This window comes from Nothobranchius furzeri, chromosome 17 (genome assembly GCF_043380555.1).
Source record: "Nothobranchius furzeri strain GRZ-AD chromosome 17, NfurGRZ-RIMD1, whole genome shotgun sequence".
NCBI lineage: Eukaryota > Metazoa > Chordata > Actinopteri > Cyprinodontiformes > Nothobranchiidae > Nothobranchius > Nothobranchius furzeri.
This window is the reverse complement of record NC_091757.1, coordinates 45,021,106-45,038,198: the sequence shown is the minus strand read 5'-3', so window position 1 is coordinate 45,038,198 and position 17,093 is coordinate 45,021,106. Positions and strand designations below refer to the sequence as shown.

At 38.5% G+C, this 17,093-nt stretch overlaps 1 protein-coding gene across 3 annotated transcripts; it reads right to left on the bottom strand.

Annotated features, from left to right (window-relative positions):
• Positions 1 to 555: 555 nt before the first annotated feature.
• On the bottom strand, positions 556 to 16,880 carry ddhd2 (DDHD domain containing 2). Of its 3 annotated transcripts, none has more exons than XM_015972570.3 (20): positions 16,758 to 16,880; positions 16,290 to 16,464; positions 14,169 to 14,361; positions 11,615 to 11,808; positions 11,390 to 11,479; positions 11,128 to 11,248; positions 10,930 to 11,019; positions 10,718 to 10,859; positions 8,856 to 9,064; positions 6,923 to 6,984; positions 6,721 to 6,840; positions 6,552 to 6,647; positions 6,211 to 6,381; positions 6,086 to 6,112; positions 5,574 to 5,729; positions 5,308 to 5,410; positions 3,256 to 3,414; positions 2,958 to 3,062; positions 978 to 1,140; positions 556 to 866 (listed from the first exon to the last, which is right to left on the bottom strand). In XM_015972570.3, the coding sequence occupies exons 2-20, from the start codon at positions 16,413 to 16,415 to the stop codon at positions 785 to 787; spliced, it is 2,409 nt and encodes an 802-aa protein (XP_015828056.3). In that variant the 5' UTR covers positions 16,416 to 16,464; positions 16,758 to 16,880; the 3' UTR covers positions 556 to 784. The 3 variants fall into 3 exon arrangements, with proteins under 3 accessions (XP_015828056.3, XP_070402191.1, XP_015828058.3); XM_070546090.1 differs by having other exon boundaries at positions 11,699 to 11,808; XM_015972572.3 differs by lacking the exon at positions 6,086 to 6,112.
• Between the last annotated feature and the right edge of the window lie 213 nt (positions 16,881 to 17,093).

Sequence of the window (17,093 nt, the reverse complement as noted above, 5' to 3'; positions counted from 1 at the left end):
CTTGTAAAATATTTCTTCAACATTACTTCAGTCTCACATGCTAAATATCATCAACATGACACACTTTAAACTATTAGGAGGCAGGATGAATATAACAGAAAATGATGCATTTGAAACGACTGAAGTGTTAGACATTACTGAGTGCCAGCTTTGGTTATAAAGTTCCTTCAAAGCAGGAAGAGAAAAGCTTCCATGAAACTTACTAACAGACAAAACATCAACCTTCGTTTTTCATAATCAGGTCTAAAAACCATGACTACATAAAAGTAAGACCTCATAATACATCATTTGAGTTCAGTTGGTCAAAAAAAAAACAATTCTGTCATTTTACAGAAAAACTTTCTTCTGAGGTACAAAGACAAAAATTTGTTTAAGCTCGACAGCTTGTGTGATATGTGTAAGTACAATGTGTTTTTTCTTCCTGGGGGGGGGATTTATTGTACCACTATGAGCTACCTCACAGTGGAAGTGCAAATTATAGCATAACAGTTCTTCAAAAAAAGTGCAGCAAAAAGTATAACAGATTTATTTGACTGGATTAAAATTTTATCTCATTTTTATTTAAACTGTGGCAGTTTATAGAAGCTGCCAAAAAGCAAATCTGTCCCTCACATTAACGTAAACAGACCAAGACTGTGACAGAACATTCCCCTCCATTAAAGAGGAGGGACTGTTGCAGTCAGACAACATTCAGTAAGGCTTTCAGGAGACGATTGTCCCGACACTCTGTCAAATGTCCTTCATTTTCAGGTGAATTAAAAAAAAAATCGACAATACTGATGGATTACTGCTGTGGCTGCTCCAAAGCCACTCCAAGCTTGTCGTAAATCTCCTTCAGCAGCAGCAGTGCTGTGTCCTCAGATTCCCTAACAGACAGAAAGAATAGGATGACTATGATGCTGAAGGAAGGATGAATAAATTAATACTGAAGAGAACAGTTACTGTAGCCCACTATTTGGCAGATATACATAACTCACCAGTAACAAACATGAGACTGGATGGCAAATAAATACTCATTGAAGCTCTCGATGGGTTTTTCCTGAAGCACGTAGTCGATTCTCCGTCCTCCATTCAGCATCCCCATTGTAATCTCGGGCTGCTCCATCTGTTCAGCTGATGACTCTGCCTCCATGTACACTCCTGAGGAAACAGTCACTTTAAAAAGGCTTTATGAATGACCAGCAGTAGCACTAAACTGGAAAGAAGAGAGGACCAGTTTGTAAGAAAACACAATATTAAACTATGTGTGCACCCAATCTGTGAATGATTAAAATACACTAAAGCTGTAATCAAAGTGTGATGCAGGTAATGCCTATTAGGAACATAATTATAGACATAATTCACACATTAATGTCTGAAAATCAAAATAAAAAAATCTTGGTTGGTTGGAAGGAATTTGTTCACAATAATCCCATCAACTCATGTAAAGACTTGGAGAAAGATGAAATGGTCTGTTATTACTCAGATTAGCAACATATGGATGTTAACTTCAAAACTAAATGGATTAAGTAAGGGGATATCACTTAGTTTGGTCAGTTTTAAGAAGCAATGTGATTTTTGGTGTTTTATGAAAATCCACCTTAAAGCAACATTAAAAAGTCGTCCATTTAAGCGGTTTCTTTCAAACTGGTTTCAGAAAGTTGAATCAGAAAGTTCAGCAGTTTGACATTGAACGGCTCTCTGCAGCCCTCTTATGGTGAGAAACTGCACTATTAACTTTGTGGTTTGGGTAGGAACCTAGAACAAGGGAGAGATGGACCAATGGTCAGGGTAGAGTTTACTGTCCTACTAGCTAATATAAAGGCTGGAAGTCAGCTTTTTCAGTTCGCCGACCATCAATGAAAAGCATAAAAAGAAGAAAAAGTTTCTTTTTTGTTGACATCATGGCAGAGCCTGGAAGTAAAAGGAAGAGAGTAATGTCTTTGGAGGCGAAACAAAGAGCTAGTGAACATCGGTGTGGCCTACACTCTGGGGCTGTGGCAGGGTTGTCTACAACTGGTGTAATTCTGCTTTCAGCCAGTAGGGGGAGAAGGGAGAAACTTATTAGGTGCTACTTTGTTGATGCATACATTTCAGATGAAATCTAAATAGCCAGCTTTTGAGGGTTTATTTCATGCAACCTGCCTTTGAAAGTATTACCTTACCTACCTTTTAAAGATAAGACTTGAAACATTTGTAAAGCAGAAGCAAGGAGGTAGTTTTTAGGAGGAAAAAAATAAAGTTAATCCTTGTACTGCCATGTACTGAACCAACAGATTTTGGAATACCACTGTGAGAAGTGCACCAACATGTTGGTACTGCAAGTGATTTTTTATTTTATGACATACATTACACAATGTTTAACTGACAGGTTATAATCCAAATGCCTCCACAGCTATATAGCTGAGATATTTGTGCAGATCTAACAAAAATGTGCCTTGGGCCACATCCTCAAGTGTTCTAAGATGATGATTAGTCAGCATTCTGAAAATTCTGCCAAATGACAACAGGACAGGGAGGAAAGGGCCTGAGAGTGGTGTCAATAAATTAAATGTAAAGTTGAAATGATGAATTCTAGCAGGAGGTTATGTCAGACACGAGGAGAGGTGGAACAAAGGAGCAGCAAAAGCTTGAGGCAGTAATGAATTACATGACATATCTGCTCTGAAAATGTGCCAGAGTAAATTATTGTAACTGAGCAGACTTTTTTCTCAACCAACACAGAAGGTATTACATAATTTACCAGTTGATAACACTATAATATAGTATTTAATGCAGCTTTTATTGTGTTTGAATTAAATGTTATTATTTCCCAGGTTGCAGCAGGTGCAATGAGATATAAAATAGTAAATTGACAGGCTGTGACAAGATGTTTGTGGGCTTACTGAGATTGCTTTGAGAGAAAACTATATAAATGATAACTATAAATGTAGTTTGTTAACTAATCTTCATTCATTTCAGCTTATTCTCCAGCTTACCTCTTACGTAATGTTTATGAAAGGCCTTGGGCCACTCTTGTATTTTAGTCCAAAATTCAGCACTTTTATCTTCCCTCTTAGCCGCAGTAGTGTCTGATACTGAGGCTGAAGTTCAAAGTAAAATAACAGGAGATGAGGGGAGCAGGAAAAAATAGGAGATGAGAGGTGTTAACATGCAGGGAGGAGCGTTAGGAGTATGAGGAAACTAGGTTAGATTCATTCATGTGAATATTTTCTCATACAAACAAACAGTGCCAAAAGATAAACAAATCCAGATAGAGTGAAAGAGTTTTCCTACCCTGTGCCTCTGTGTTCGTCTCATTTGTAGTACCAGCTTCTTCCAGTGGGGGCAGTGCAGCAACAGGCAATCTAGTGAAGGATTGCCAGGCTGTCCGTAAGGATCCCAATACATTGTTCTTTAAATCCATACTCATCCGGGTCAAGCTGTCTTTCAGTTCTACAGAAAAAAAGCAAAAATTCAAAGCTGGACATATATAACACCTTCATCTAACAGCTGAAATGTCTCTTCAGCCTTCATGAGTATCTAAAGGAGCGATTTATCACTAAATCAAACAAACAAAAATGTTCATGATCTAAAACCTGCATGAAACGTGCTGGACGAAGACTGCAGTGCCAGGCACGGTTGCTCAACTTTTTCCTAAATCCAACAGGCGGCGACCCACCAGTCTGAAGTAGCAAGTGCAGTATTCTGGCCACGGGGGGTAGTGGGGGTCTGTCTGAGTGACTTTTTATTAACCCTATGAAGGGTCATTTTAGCACATACTGGCTCCAGAAAATGATCGCAACTTTTTCAAAATTTTAAAAGTGTCCCTTTAAACAACTTGCTTCAGCAAAGTCAGATTTATAAAGGGCTGAACAAATCTTGGAAATTATTCAACTGCAATTTCGATTAAATTCATGATTTTCCTTAAATCAAGCTTTAGCACAATATTCACCAAGTATAGTAACCTTTACAATAAAATAAATCATATCATGAAAACATTAAAAAATATTACTCCAATGTAAAGATGAAAACTAAAGTGTTGGGCATTTTTCTGTGATGCCTGAATGCTTTTCCCCCCACAAAAGTACACTATAACACCGAAAGTGGACACATTTTACCATCAGAAAGATTTTAAATGTTTCTGAAAGAACAGAAGTTGCATTTTCAAGTCTTCTTGTTGTCACAGTAAATTCTACTCAACTGGTTCGGGAAGCCAGCTAATCAGCCCATTTGTCCCTCCGTGAAGAGACAAAAAAAAATGAGCGACTGAGGACAAACCTAATGGAGAACAGCAAATTATGTCTAAAAGATGACCACCGCCATAAATAATATTGGCCATAGTAAAAAGGTAAATGATATAGCATCTTCTAGAATCTCCAACCTTTTGGAGACAATGAGCTACTTTTACACACAGAAAGTAAATAGTAAAAATGGTAAAGGCCTGTTTTTGTATAGAGTCTTCTTAGGGTTCTACAACTTCGCATGGTGCTTCACAACGCAATCGTCATCCACACACACATTCACACACTGGTGGGGATGAGCTAAGATGTAGCCACAGCTGTTCTGGGGTGCACTGAGAGGCGCCGCCAGTCCTTTCAGCCAGCAGGCAAGGTGGGTCAAGTGCCTCACCCAAGGACACAACAGCAGCATTCTCTGGTTGGATCCAGGATCGAACCTGCAACCTTCCAATTACTGGACAACCCGCTCTACCACCTGAGCTACCGCTGTCCCACAGAAGAGCTGCTGCCATTTAGTTACATTGTTACTTTCCATGAGTGAACATGCTTACTATGTTCAAAAATGCTATGCTTAACAAGCATTGTATCCACAAGTTGCTTTCTCTGTAATTCAATAAATCACCATTGTAAAAAAAGATTTGTGACATTCCTGTTTTGAAAATCAAACTAAATGAAACATTTGTTTTATAACTAAATGGATACTTTCAGATAACGAAATACAAATTTCCCTTGTGTGAATGATTTGACTTTTTTTTTTTAATAATGGATCAGTAACATAACTTTTTGAGCACAGAGGAACAGCTAACCTGTTCCTGTTCAGTCCCTGGCCCTGTGCCATAACCGGAGCCTGAGCAGCAATGTTAGTTTTTTTTATAGTGTTCAACAATGTTGTAATGAAAAAACAAATACTCCCCAAAACCATAAAAAGCCATTTAAAGAACACAGAATGTTATAGAACCCTAAGAAGGCTCTAAATAAAGACAGGTTACTAACCACTTTACCTTTTAGAGTCCTGCAAAATACCTTAGCTTTGATGATCACTTGATTGTGTTGTCTGAAATCACAGTTTGGAACAGAAAATGGTAACGGTTCAGCCCTAAAGTCATACCTAGATGCATCCTCTTCCGGCCTTTGTGGTGAGGTATTAGCATTGGTTCCAGATCCACCTCAGAAACAATCATGGGTTCTATCCGATAGGCCACAGGATCGTACTAAACAGGGATACAAGCGGTAACAAACGACCCTTTTTTCATCACATGAGAAGGCAAAATTTAATAATAAAAGGAAGATTATGTTTAATATCACAGATTTATCATAATAATACAAGTAGGAAAGGATTCCAGTGGAACCCAACTGTAGTGTGTGAATACTCACAGGGTGGTAGATGTTGTAAAAGCTCTTGCACGTTGGGAAGGAGTAATTTGGATCAATGCGTTTAAGTCCACGAACAGTCAGGAACATTCCGATGGGAGAGCCAAAGGCAAAAAATGTCTGAGGGTGGAACGCCAGCTGTGGGTAATCAATGGAAACCTGCAGAGAGAGGTATGGAGATCAGAAATGTGTTCTAACCCTAACCCTGATCAGGTGTGACTGAAAAGACACATCAGTGTGGAAAGTTGGACTCCTTTGATCTTGAGTGACATAAGTAGGGAGACAAAATGGGAAAAAAAACCACCCATGCGGAACAGACACATTTTATGAGCACATTTAATTATTCGGTTGTGAATCGTAATCGGACACAAAGTGACAACACCATGGAAATTCTACCATTCAAAATGGCCAATAGTATTCAGCTGGTCCACTGACAAAGCTGCACAGCAAGACAGGCTCAGGTCAAAGTGAAAGGAACAGGGCCTGAGAGACAGTGGACACCACATGAGACACACCTGTCCCTTGGCTATGCCTCCACTGGTCTGTCCAGGTAAGCAGAGGGAGAAGCAGGAACAGTGATGCACCAAAGCTTCACCTCCCAAAACACAATTCAAAGTGTGTTTGTATGATTGTGTACTACCTGTCCAATGCCGACATCAAAGTATTCGTAGTCTACAGCACTGGTGATGGACTGTGCTCTGTGGAAATGGGGATCCTGGGACATCAACCCTGAAGACTGGTTTCCATCACTAGTGGACACAGGAGGAACTTCGGATTCCTGCGTCTGATTTTCGGCTGGTGGCTTACAGTCCTATTGAGATAAACAAACGTAAAGATATTTAATCAGTGTAGGAACACACACACACACACACACACACACACACACACACACACACACAGTTATTGACATCTGAAAAGAAAGTCCAAATCAAAAAAACAAAGCATCATAAAACATAAATATGGCTAGAACACAGGGCTGACCTCAGGAAGCCACCTCCGTTTGATGTAGTTAAGGATCTTTTTACGAGGTCCAAGTGGGATTCCTAAGTCTCGGAGATCACAGTCCTGGCAGAGAGCCTAAAAGAAAGTACCACAGTTTTTCTCAGTTATTACATTTTAGACTATGCCATAAAGGTAGGTAATGAAATACCAGTGACTCCAGGTCAAGTTTTTCTGCCTGCAGAGTACTCAGATATTGTTGAAGGCCCATTCTGGTCAGCATCTGCTCCAATGAGTCATTGTTTGGACTAGAATGTTCTCCAGAAAATACCTTAAAGGGGGTGGAAATGGACGAACATGAATTCTTCATCAAACTACTAATGTTGTCATTTAGTGTGAATGTCATGTCGTACCCCCTCTCTTGCCCTGGATCCAGTCCTTTGATTGGTTAGCAAGTCAAACAAGATTAAAGAACCTGAGAAACAAGAGACAAAGCAAACATGTTTGAAATGAGCATATTATCTTTTCAATCAGACATGAATACATAAGACTCCCCATTGGGCACTGGAGAGCGGAACAGTGTCGCCGCCATGTTGGATGGGTCTCATTAGCAAAGTCAATGTGGTGGGGGCAAGTATGCCTGTTTTGTGAACAAAAGGTATACTATTGAAAACAGATCACGTGGGATTTCTATTGACTTTTCTAGCCAACCTGATGAGATTTTATATCAGAATTTTTAATCCATTTCTTTTAATTATATTTATATTTGAATTATCATGCCATACCATATGTCTGGTTTTGTGAAAAAAGCTTGATAAAATTTGTTTTTTAGTTGGGTAAACATTTTTCTCAAAAATTAATGCACCGAGGGTGAATGGACACCCATCTAAGATGGCAGCTGGCTACTACGGCAGCTCCAATTAGCAGTGCCAGTCCACGGGGCGTCTACATATATTTGTCTGTTGTGGCATACCAAATGGCCAAGTTTTTTATCAAAAATGGCCAGAAGTTAACTTTTAACTTACAGGCCAAACTTTTTCATTCAGGTCAATCTGACACCGTGGTGCCGATATGACATCAATGAACTTTACCCAAAATTCTTAACAAATCTGCATATGTCATGAGCCCCTCAAGGCTGCAAGAGACGGAGGACCTCTTATCTACCCTCTTTGAAAAAAGTCTATCTTCCTTGGCTCATTTAATGACATTAAAACTTCATAAATTCATATTTTTTGAATGAACAATATGTTTTAATCCAAAGTGTTTTAATGTGTCCTATACTTTATATTAATGAATGATGGGTTCAAATGAATATTTTTCCTGTAATAATTTATTTCAGATCTTAAATTACACCAGATTAGTATTTGTTGATTTTAAGAATTTAATCTATCAGTATATTCACACCTCATAATATCACAATATTATCATTAATGGCGTAACATTTTTACTTCACACTAAGAGTACCCTCTTTAGTATCTGAGTGATGGAGTGATTTCCTGAGGTATTTTGGTAACGCCTTTAGTCAAATTCTGATTTGTCAACAGTAGTTAATAAAGGCTAGGTCACTTCCTGAACTAGCCTGTTCTCCGCCGCTTCCCAGTTCAGCCGACCGGGTGAGCAAAGCACTTGGGACCATCCTCTCTTTTGACCCCAAGGTCAAAGCCTCTCTACAACGCTTGCGGGTGGTATCAGACGCTATAACACCTCAGATGTAGAACGTCTAACTAGCAGAGCCTGGCAGCATCTTATGGACGGTGAAAACTGAATTCAAAGGGATCTACGACTCTTTGAGACTCCAGTAGCCACTGTGTCTGGTGATCTCACCACCCCTGGCTGCCTCTCCTCCGGGTCACCCAGAGCTTCCAACACAAGGGTATCACAGACCTGCACACTGGTGTCGAATGGTTTTATGAATAAATGTTAGCTTGTTAAACCATACAGTCAGACTGATTTTACAACCCAGACATCACAAGATCTCTCAGATACTTAATAAGGTTTTGCTACATAAACATCTAGCTTACATTCCATTTCATTCATTGTCATCTTGTACAACCTTCATTTCATTCATAATTTGTCATGTATAATCATTAGTTTAGAAAGATGGAATTAAATTCATTTTTATAAACTACATACTTGACTCTGTCTGAATTAATTTGAAGTGTGTGTTCCCTGAAAAGTCCAAAGAACCTAAAGTAATATTAAGGCCAATCAGATTGATAATTCATATTTATATGGAATATCACATCTTAGTGATCATTTAATAATATGTAGCAACAATCAAACATGCTACACTGTGGTTTCACTACTTTGTGGTTGTGTGTTTTCCTGTAGCTTCAAAGCTCTAACCCAGGCTGTGTCCCGTCACAGAAACGTCCCCTTCAAACTCTGGGTGTCGCTGCTTAAAGAGAGCGTGTAGCTTGTTGATCTCTGAAGCCACTGTGTCCACTATGGTCTGACAATAGGTGGGGCTGTTGTAGAAAAATAGGTCCAGCAGGGTGTCATTGGTGAAATGTCTCAGCCTGCTGATGCTGGGTAGCGTGATCCTCTGGATGTCCCTGAAAGTAGGAAGAAGTGGAAAGTATTTTTTTTAATGACGTGTTCAAGAGTATTTCATTACATATTAGCAAGGGTGTAGGTTTAGCATGGATGGAGGTGATGTGTCCCCACCAATAATTTGACTGCCTCTGCGAAAAAACTACAAGCCATTCAAACTCTCGTTACCCTAGAGATGCAGAAAGGGTAATGACGTTCTCTCCTTGAGTCCTACCTTCGTAACGCGTGTGACCAGTGGGATTGGCTGTGCATGATGTCATGGGAAACTCGTGTGAGACAAACTACGCCAGTTGTTAGCAGCACCAATGCGTAAAAGAAGACGTTCCAGTCGTAAGCAAGACTCCTGTGTTTGCAATGCGATGTGAGTGACACATGGGACCAATAGTGAGTGAGTGTAACCGAGGGTCCAGAAAGGATGACACTAGCTCTATGAAAGCTGCACATGAAGAGAGGACGTTGGTAGGGATGCACAATATATCGGCATCAATATTGGTATCGGACGACGTTAAGTCATTTCTTAACATATCGGTATTGGTGCGATAAATAAAACTGGGAAGATATTAACAATCGATATTTTTTCCATCTTGTTTCCATTTGTTTATCTGCTTCAGAGGGTGAGGGTGGTGATGTGTATTTGTTTAGTCATGTGACAGTGATTGTAATAATCTCAGAAGCATAAATGTTTGTGGTGTGTGTACATAACAATATAAACTCAGCTTTGATCATTTTCATTCTATACAAAATCTGCTGCTTTTAGAAGCATTAATGTCAGTATACTGGTATCGGCAAATATCAGTTATCGGCCATTACAGTGATATTAATATTGGATATCGGTATTGATCCAAAAATCTCATATCGGTGCATCCCTAGACGATGGCCATGAACTCGAGATGCTCCGTCACTTCACATTACAGCAGTCAAGTCGTCACAAAAAAGCTCTGTACACCACATGCTGTCTTGACTGTATGAATCAAAATAAGAGTCTCACAAAAGTAGTTTACATGCTTTCCCCTAACAAAAAAATAAACATCCTCAGCTACAGAAAATTTACCTTTCTCCAAGAGAGAAAGATAACTATACTTGTCAATCATGGTTCTCTTTATCTCAGAGTCTAACTTTCATTCAGACTCTGAGAGAAAGATATTATCAGCCTAAAGAGGCCGTTTATCCTTTAAGCCTGACACATGAAACAATAATCAGAAAACAGTTATCTTTAATTTAGAAAAAGTTTTGACTAATACAATAATTTACTTTTACAACAAGACAAAAACTAAATACACTTTGTAAAAAAACTTGAGCTTCCATCAGAGGGCAGATAACATGTTTACAATTCAATAAGGCAGCTTTTTGAGGAAAAAACTAATTGTATTAAAATTATTAAATTGAAAGAGCGCTTATAAACTTAGACATAGCTGTATAGGTATGAAACAATTGTTAAAGGGTTAAATTGACATGTTTAATGTTAAAATTTTAGAATAGTATATGTGGGAAATCAGTACTTTGTTTCATCAGGGATCAAAGAGAAAAAAAAACACAAATTGGGGGCATGGGTGGAATATTTGTAAGTTTCCACCATTGTTAAGCACAAATCTACACCAATGCATATTAGAAATGTAAAAAGAGGTAAAGTCCCTCAAAAGCCTTTTGATACTTACTCATCCACACCAGTAGCATCTCCATGCAGAGCGCTGTGCCAGTTAACGGGGAGGAACTCCACTCGGCCAACCTGGCCGTCCTGCTGAGCACGCTTGTAATGTGTGGCCAGGAGGGACAATGAAGCACTCCTGAAGTCATTCACTTGACAGATCCAAAATGCTCATTAACTCACATGAATGCATTCATATCAACATACAACACACACACTTACCACACTGTATGATAGATCTGAAGCGTAAGTCACATGCAGGTCCAATGCCATGCACCATAAAGACAAGGTGGTCTATTTTCTCTGGTTCACCTGGAAACGTATTCATAGAATGAGCTCAGATTGTTGACAATAAGGCAACATTTATCTTTAATTATTATAATTATCCATCATTATCTCGCAACAAAACAAAACTCATACCATCTGGTATTTCTACAAAGATCTTATCTACTCCCCTCTTGACTGTGCAAGGTCGTGTCTGCTCTGAGGGGGAGGAAACCCACTCATCCTGCAATTGTATTGGCTTGTAGTGCATCATCAGCTGGGAAAGAAGGCAGTTAAAAGCATCAACTCATTGCTTTGAAGAGAATTTTACTTGTTGTTTCTGCTCATGCCATCCTCCCTGAATTTTAATTTGATAAGTTAGAGGAATGAAGATATACTTTCAAAGACCACACCTCACCTTAGGATTGTGTAAGATGACGGTCTCTCCGGTGGGAAAGTCTAGTTTCCGTTTCCATTCATCCAAAGTCACTGCTATCATGTAGGCTTCCTGAAAAATTAAGATAATTAGAAGGAACGATCAAAAGTCAAATAGGAAAAAACTAAGTTATAGATAAAATCAAAATTGAATCTGCATGAATAAGCAGTGTGGTGTGAAACCCAACATCCATGTCAGACAGACTACCTCCAGACTTGTGCTCAAGTCCTCAGGGTAAGGCATGTATTGAGTGTCTTTATCTCCTTTAAAGAACCAGGTGCAGCGACGGACCTCAGTGGGAGCCTGCTCCCAATACACGGCATAGCGCTTCCTCTCCTTGACGTGTACATCATAACGCTCCCCATCCACAGCAACCCTAACGTCCTCCTCCTCATCTTTTGCTGTAAACATGAAAAATAAATAATGTTCCAATTGTCACACCTACAAGAAAATACAGTAAGTCCTCTGTGGCTCTCATCTAAATGTGATCTGCTTAATATATTCAGAAAAATAAATAAATAACTATATATATATATATATATATATATATATATATATATATATATATATATATATATATATATATACATATATATATTCAATTTACAAAGCTACAGCATTATTTTAATGGTATTAAATATGTAAAAATGTAAAGCACTGCCTCTAAATCAAGTGTAGTATAAATAATTGTGTGAGCTGTAATTTTATCAATAATTGTATTCTTTTTCCAACCTAAATGGACCAAAATTGATATTTTGCAGAAACAATAGCATTTTTTTAAGTCAAAGTCCCATTAGTTGTTGCACTCACTGATGTGTGTGTGACATTTATTCTCCGCATTTGACCCATCCCCTGGGGGAGCGGCGAGCTGCAGATACAGCTGCGCTCGGGAACCATTTGGTGGTTTAACCGCCCAATCCAACCCCTTAATGCTGAGGGTGAAGCAGGGTGGCACTGGGTCCCATTTTTTCAAAGTCTTCGGTATAACCCGACCAGGAATCGAACCCTGATGTCCCAGTCTCAGGGCGGACACTCTACCACTATGCCACTGAGCTGGTTATTCCTCTATTCCTGTTTTTAATTTATGCCTTCAAATAAAATCCTTTGCCAACTATTTTCTGAATTTTAGTCACGGTTGAGCAAGACAACTTTGTTGTGCCATCACAGAAAATATATTCATTATTCACTTGATAAATAATTTTTTAATTGCCAAGTTGGAAACTACAGATTTTATATTTTTTACTTTACACAGCACTAAACTCAGGTTACTTTAAAATGTGCTGTAGCAATAGGGTTAAAATCAGTAACATAGGCAATAATATAGCTAGTTAAAGCACAGTATAGCAAAAATCCTGTTTTTAAAGAGCAAGTCACCCCAACCAGACTTTTACTCAACTCCCACTTCCTGTTTGAAAAATGCACCAAAAGGAGGCATTGCCTGGCAGACCAAGAGGGCGGAGCCAATAACAAATACACACACACAGGCTCACAACGACATTGTGACATCATATGGTACCAGCTAACGTTCTAGGGTACCTCTTAGCCAATAACGATGGCAAATTTAAATTCAAATGCAGTGCAGAGTTTTTACCTGACAACGACACAACACTGACAGTTTTAGGCAGAAAAATAAAATTTTAACGATAATGAACTAAAGTGCAAAACTATTGACGACATTTGTCTGCAGCACGATTAGACACGCATTTATATAGTTGATCAGAAAAAAAAGTTGATTTGGGGGTGACTTGCTCTTTAAGCACTTTGTAACATCTGGAAAGCGAGAGAAAACTGGCTGGGATGTAAGTAATACATTTCACAATGTGGAATTCCAAAGAGCTTGGAGATTTCATCACGTGCAGCACAAGATGTGATTAAAGACAAATATATTCCAGATATAAGAGCACAAGGGACAAAACTGAAACCTGTGCACAGCAAAAAACACAGAATAAGTTCCAACCACAGCATGGACTCAGCACTTTTTATATTCAAATAATTCCCCTAACAAATTAAAAAAGATTAAAAATGAAAGACAGCTCTTTTAAGATAAACAAAAATAAAAGTTTTCTATAATAAAAATGTTTTTGTTTTATCCTCATAAAGGCTTTTCCCGCCCGGCTGCAGAATCCTGGCTTGTTATGAGCACAGTCTAATTGCCAGGACTCGGCATATTTAAATTGCAAATTTTAGAAGGTACAGTTAGTGCTGAATTATGCAAAAACCGTTCAGAAACGAGGCAGCCTGGGCAAGAGTCCATACTCGATGGTGTCTTTTTTCTTCACTGATCTGCTCCTTCAAGAGATTAGCTTCAGGTCATGGGACAATCAATCAGTTCCAATGCAGACATTCATTATTGTAACACTACAACTGAAGCAGAGTCCAGTATGTTTAAAGAAAGAGTTCTACACCTTTAAAGCATCAATTCGTGATTCCAAGATGACAGAACTCAAAAACATTAAATAATATAATGTCATGTGATCACTAAGGACTACCCTGAAACTGAAATTCACCTGACAGGATCCTGTCCCGACAGGTAGAGTTAAGTCCCCCAGGGGGGTGGTGAAGGGTAAAATACTGGCTCTCAAGCCCCCAGGGGGGGTGGTGAAGGGTAAAATACTGGCTCTCAAGCCAGTAATGATACCATTGTTTTAAATTATTAATTTCCAAGAAATTGTTTCACACAACTTAACTCCCCACCCCCAACAGTCTAAGGTGTCGATCATTTTCCATGTAAAGCATATTTAAGCTGCATGTTATTTCATACCAGTAATAAAAGCATTCTCTAGCTTGTCAGAGTCTTCTCTGCTGAAGGGATGCCAAGAGGTGCTGTCTTCAGCTCGTCGGCAGAAGAACCAGTGAGGCTGCACTTCTTGGTAAGGAGGTGGAACTGATTCCATGTCAAGCATCTCAAAAGAGGACGTGGAGGATGGGGACACCTCTTCTGCCACAGGCGAAACCTCAAAGAAAAAAAAGCAGCAACATTATGTTTGAAATCAATAACTCCTCCTCACTGAAACACCTCCCAGTCACAAAGTAAAAAACAAATGTCTACTTTACATTATATACCTGTTTCCTTCTTTGGAGCAGTAGTGAAGGCTGCAGATACTAAAGCGAGGGCAGTAATCTGAACAAACCCTTCTACTAAAATCCCATCCAGTAAAGAAAGCAGTCAAGAAACAAAAGAGAAGGCCTCCCTTCTGACCAGACACACAAAGCTCTGTTTTATTATTCCCTCCTCTACAAGCTTTGTCTTGTTTCTGCCGCTGAAACCAAAACAGCTACAGCTTGTAAACAGTTTAGACAGGATTTCTCAGGTCAATAAACAATGCAACCAGTAATACAGCTTCTATTTTAACATGCTGGATGGCACTGTTCCTGCGAGAGTTAGGCCCAATACTCACTCGGAGTATACAGCCTGTCAAAGTTAACCCGTTTGCACTACAATGTGAATAAAGCAGGTGTACACACTTGAGTAGATGTTGGAATGTGACTGGAACACATTTCCAAATAATCGTGTTGATTACTTTTTAAATACCTTTCCGTATTTGCAGTGTTTACCAGGTAACTTTTGGGAGATAAAAAAAATTTCAGGAAAAATAATTACAAAATTCCATCACATGTTGAGTTTATCCTCGATGAATGGTTTACTAAATCAAAACTTTACAAGGTGTACAAACTTTATATAGAAACATTATCTGGCAACCTGTAGCTTTATAATTTTTTTATCAAATTTTTTTTGTCCTTTTAAACATATTTTTAAAACTTTATTAATATTATTTTTATATTTATTGTGAAGCGCCTCGTGATTTTTATCTTGAGGTGCTAAATAAAATATAGCTTTCTTTCATTCTTTTTGCATTCCCTCAGAAAAAAATTGCTATTTCAATTTATCTCTTGGTTACACAGTAAGACCTGAATGAGATAAAACAGATAGTTAAGTTTTCCCAAGAGCTAGATTTAAATTCTATTGACAACAAAACATTTATTTGCATAGCTTTAAAAAAGTTTTTTTTTTTGTTTAAAGATAATAGTTATTTTATTTTTTAAAGTGATACGAATGATCCAGAGATCATTAAGATGAATCGTTTTGGGCTCACTATACCATTTTTGGTTTAGGTGTGCTGGCTGGCACCGATTAGGCTCTTTTTTTATAATCTTAGTGATTCATGTCAGAACAGCTTGGTACTACTTGGGGCTTTCCACTCCACAATGCATGTCTTTTTTGGACAGGGAAAATAGGTTTTCTTTCTGGTTTGTTCTTGGATTTGTCTGTGTGTGTTCCACAAAAGTTCTAGTAAAATTTGCGGACTTTAATTCCAGTTAGGCTCATCTCATAACGATGATAAGATGGGTAAAAAACATAAATAAATCATATGAACTATACCATTTATAATAGCCCCCAATGTAGGAGGTCAAACATGGTTAATGGCACTATATGTAAAAAGAAACCTTTTTATTTGTATTTTACTTTTTGAAAAACAGAGTTCTGAATGCCCACAATCACATATTCATCTTTGATTAAATTAGTAAATACCACCAAATATGTAGTTTTCCTAAATTTCTTGATAAACATACAACCTAAAATCATTCAACCCTAAAGTGTAAAGAAGGCCATTAAAAACTGTAAAAGATCCACTTAAATGTCTCCTCAGATGATTTGTTTTCACCTTGATCATCACTAACACAGAAAGTTGATTCCCAAAGAAAGATCAACTATATCAAACATGAATCGATAAATACACAAGGATCTATCCTGCTAAAAAGAGAAAGGCTGGCAAATAAAACCCAACTAAAACATCACATTTTGTGAACAAAGGCCAGGGTTAAAGAGGTAATGCAGAATCACATTTTACATCTTAGCATTCAATTACACATGAACCCTCACCTGTGCCTCAGGGCTGCTGCATGTCGCTGCAGTTTCACAGGGGTTGTCAAACGGGTCTGGGGGTTGGGAGTTTCTTTCTGAGGCTGCTTGAGATAGAGCCCTCGGGTCACCCTGATTGGATGACATTACCCCGACCCTCAGCTCTTACCTGAGGGGCTGGGCAGGGGGGCAGAACCTGCAGCAACAACACATTAATGAGCAAACTAGAAGCTGAAAACCATACTGTCAAACTGCCATTGTCTTGTCGTTTAAACAATAAGACTGCCAAACAAGACTAGCTGCAGCTGAGGTTAATTTATTTCGGGTCTTTTAAAGAAAGAAAAAAGCACAACAAACAAGTGAAGCAAAGGTTGTAAATCATGCTAGCTGAGTTTCGGTCCCTGGATGGGGACATTAAATATAAGTTTTTATCGGTTACATGTTTGAACGTCACATCTCCGCTGTTATACAGCTGGTAATGAAACTCACCTTTAACGTCTCATGAACTTTAAGGGAAACGTTTGAGTTATCTAGCTAGCTTTAAGCTAACGCTGCTGTCCAAGGACAGCCTCATCCCGTTAAATGTTGCTGTGATAGATTCAAGTGTCCTCGGAAACACGAGGATTAGAGATTAACAGACAAGCGCGTTGATGGAGCAGCTCTATCAGGCAAATACAAGCCTAAATTAACAGAATAGTGTCTATCAAGAAAATATTGCATCACAGCAATATCCAGATGTGAATTTTTGTTAAAATATTCAACACCTAGCAAGTATCTGAGAATGACTATAACTTTAACTAAGAGTACTCGAAGACAACACTGAAC

Coding starts and splice junctions, on each gene's coding strand:
- ddhd2 (XM_015972570.3), bottom strand. CDS start 16,415: ATGTCATCCAATCAGGGTGACCCGAGGGCTCTATCTCAAGCAGCCTCA. Junction 14,362..16,289: donor GCAGCAGCCCTGAGGCACAG/GTGAGGGTTCAT, acceptor TTTTTCTTTGAG/GTTTCGCCTGTGGCAGAAGA. Junction 9,065..10,717: donor GATGCTACTGGTGTGGATGA/GTAAGTATCAAA, acceptor TCCTACTTTCAG/GGACATCCAGAGGATCACGC.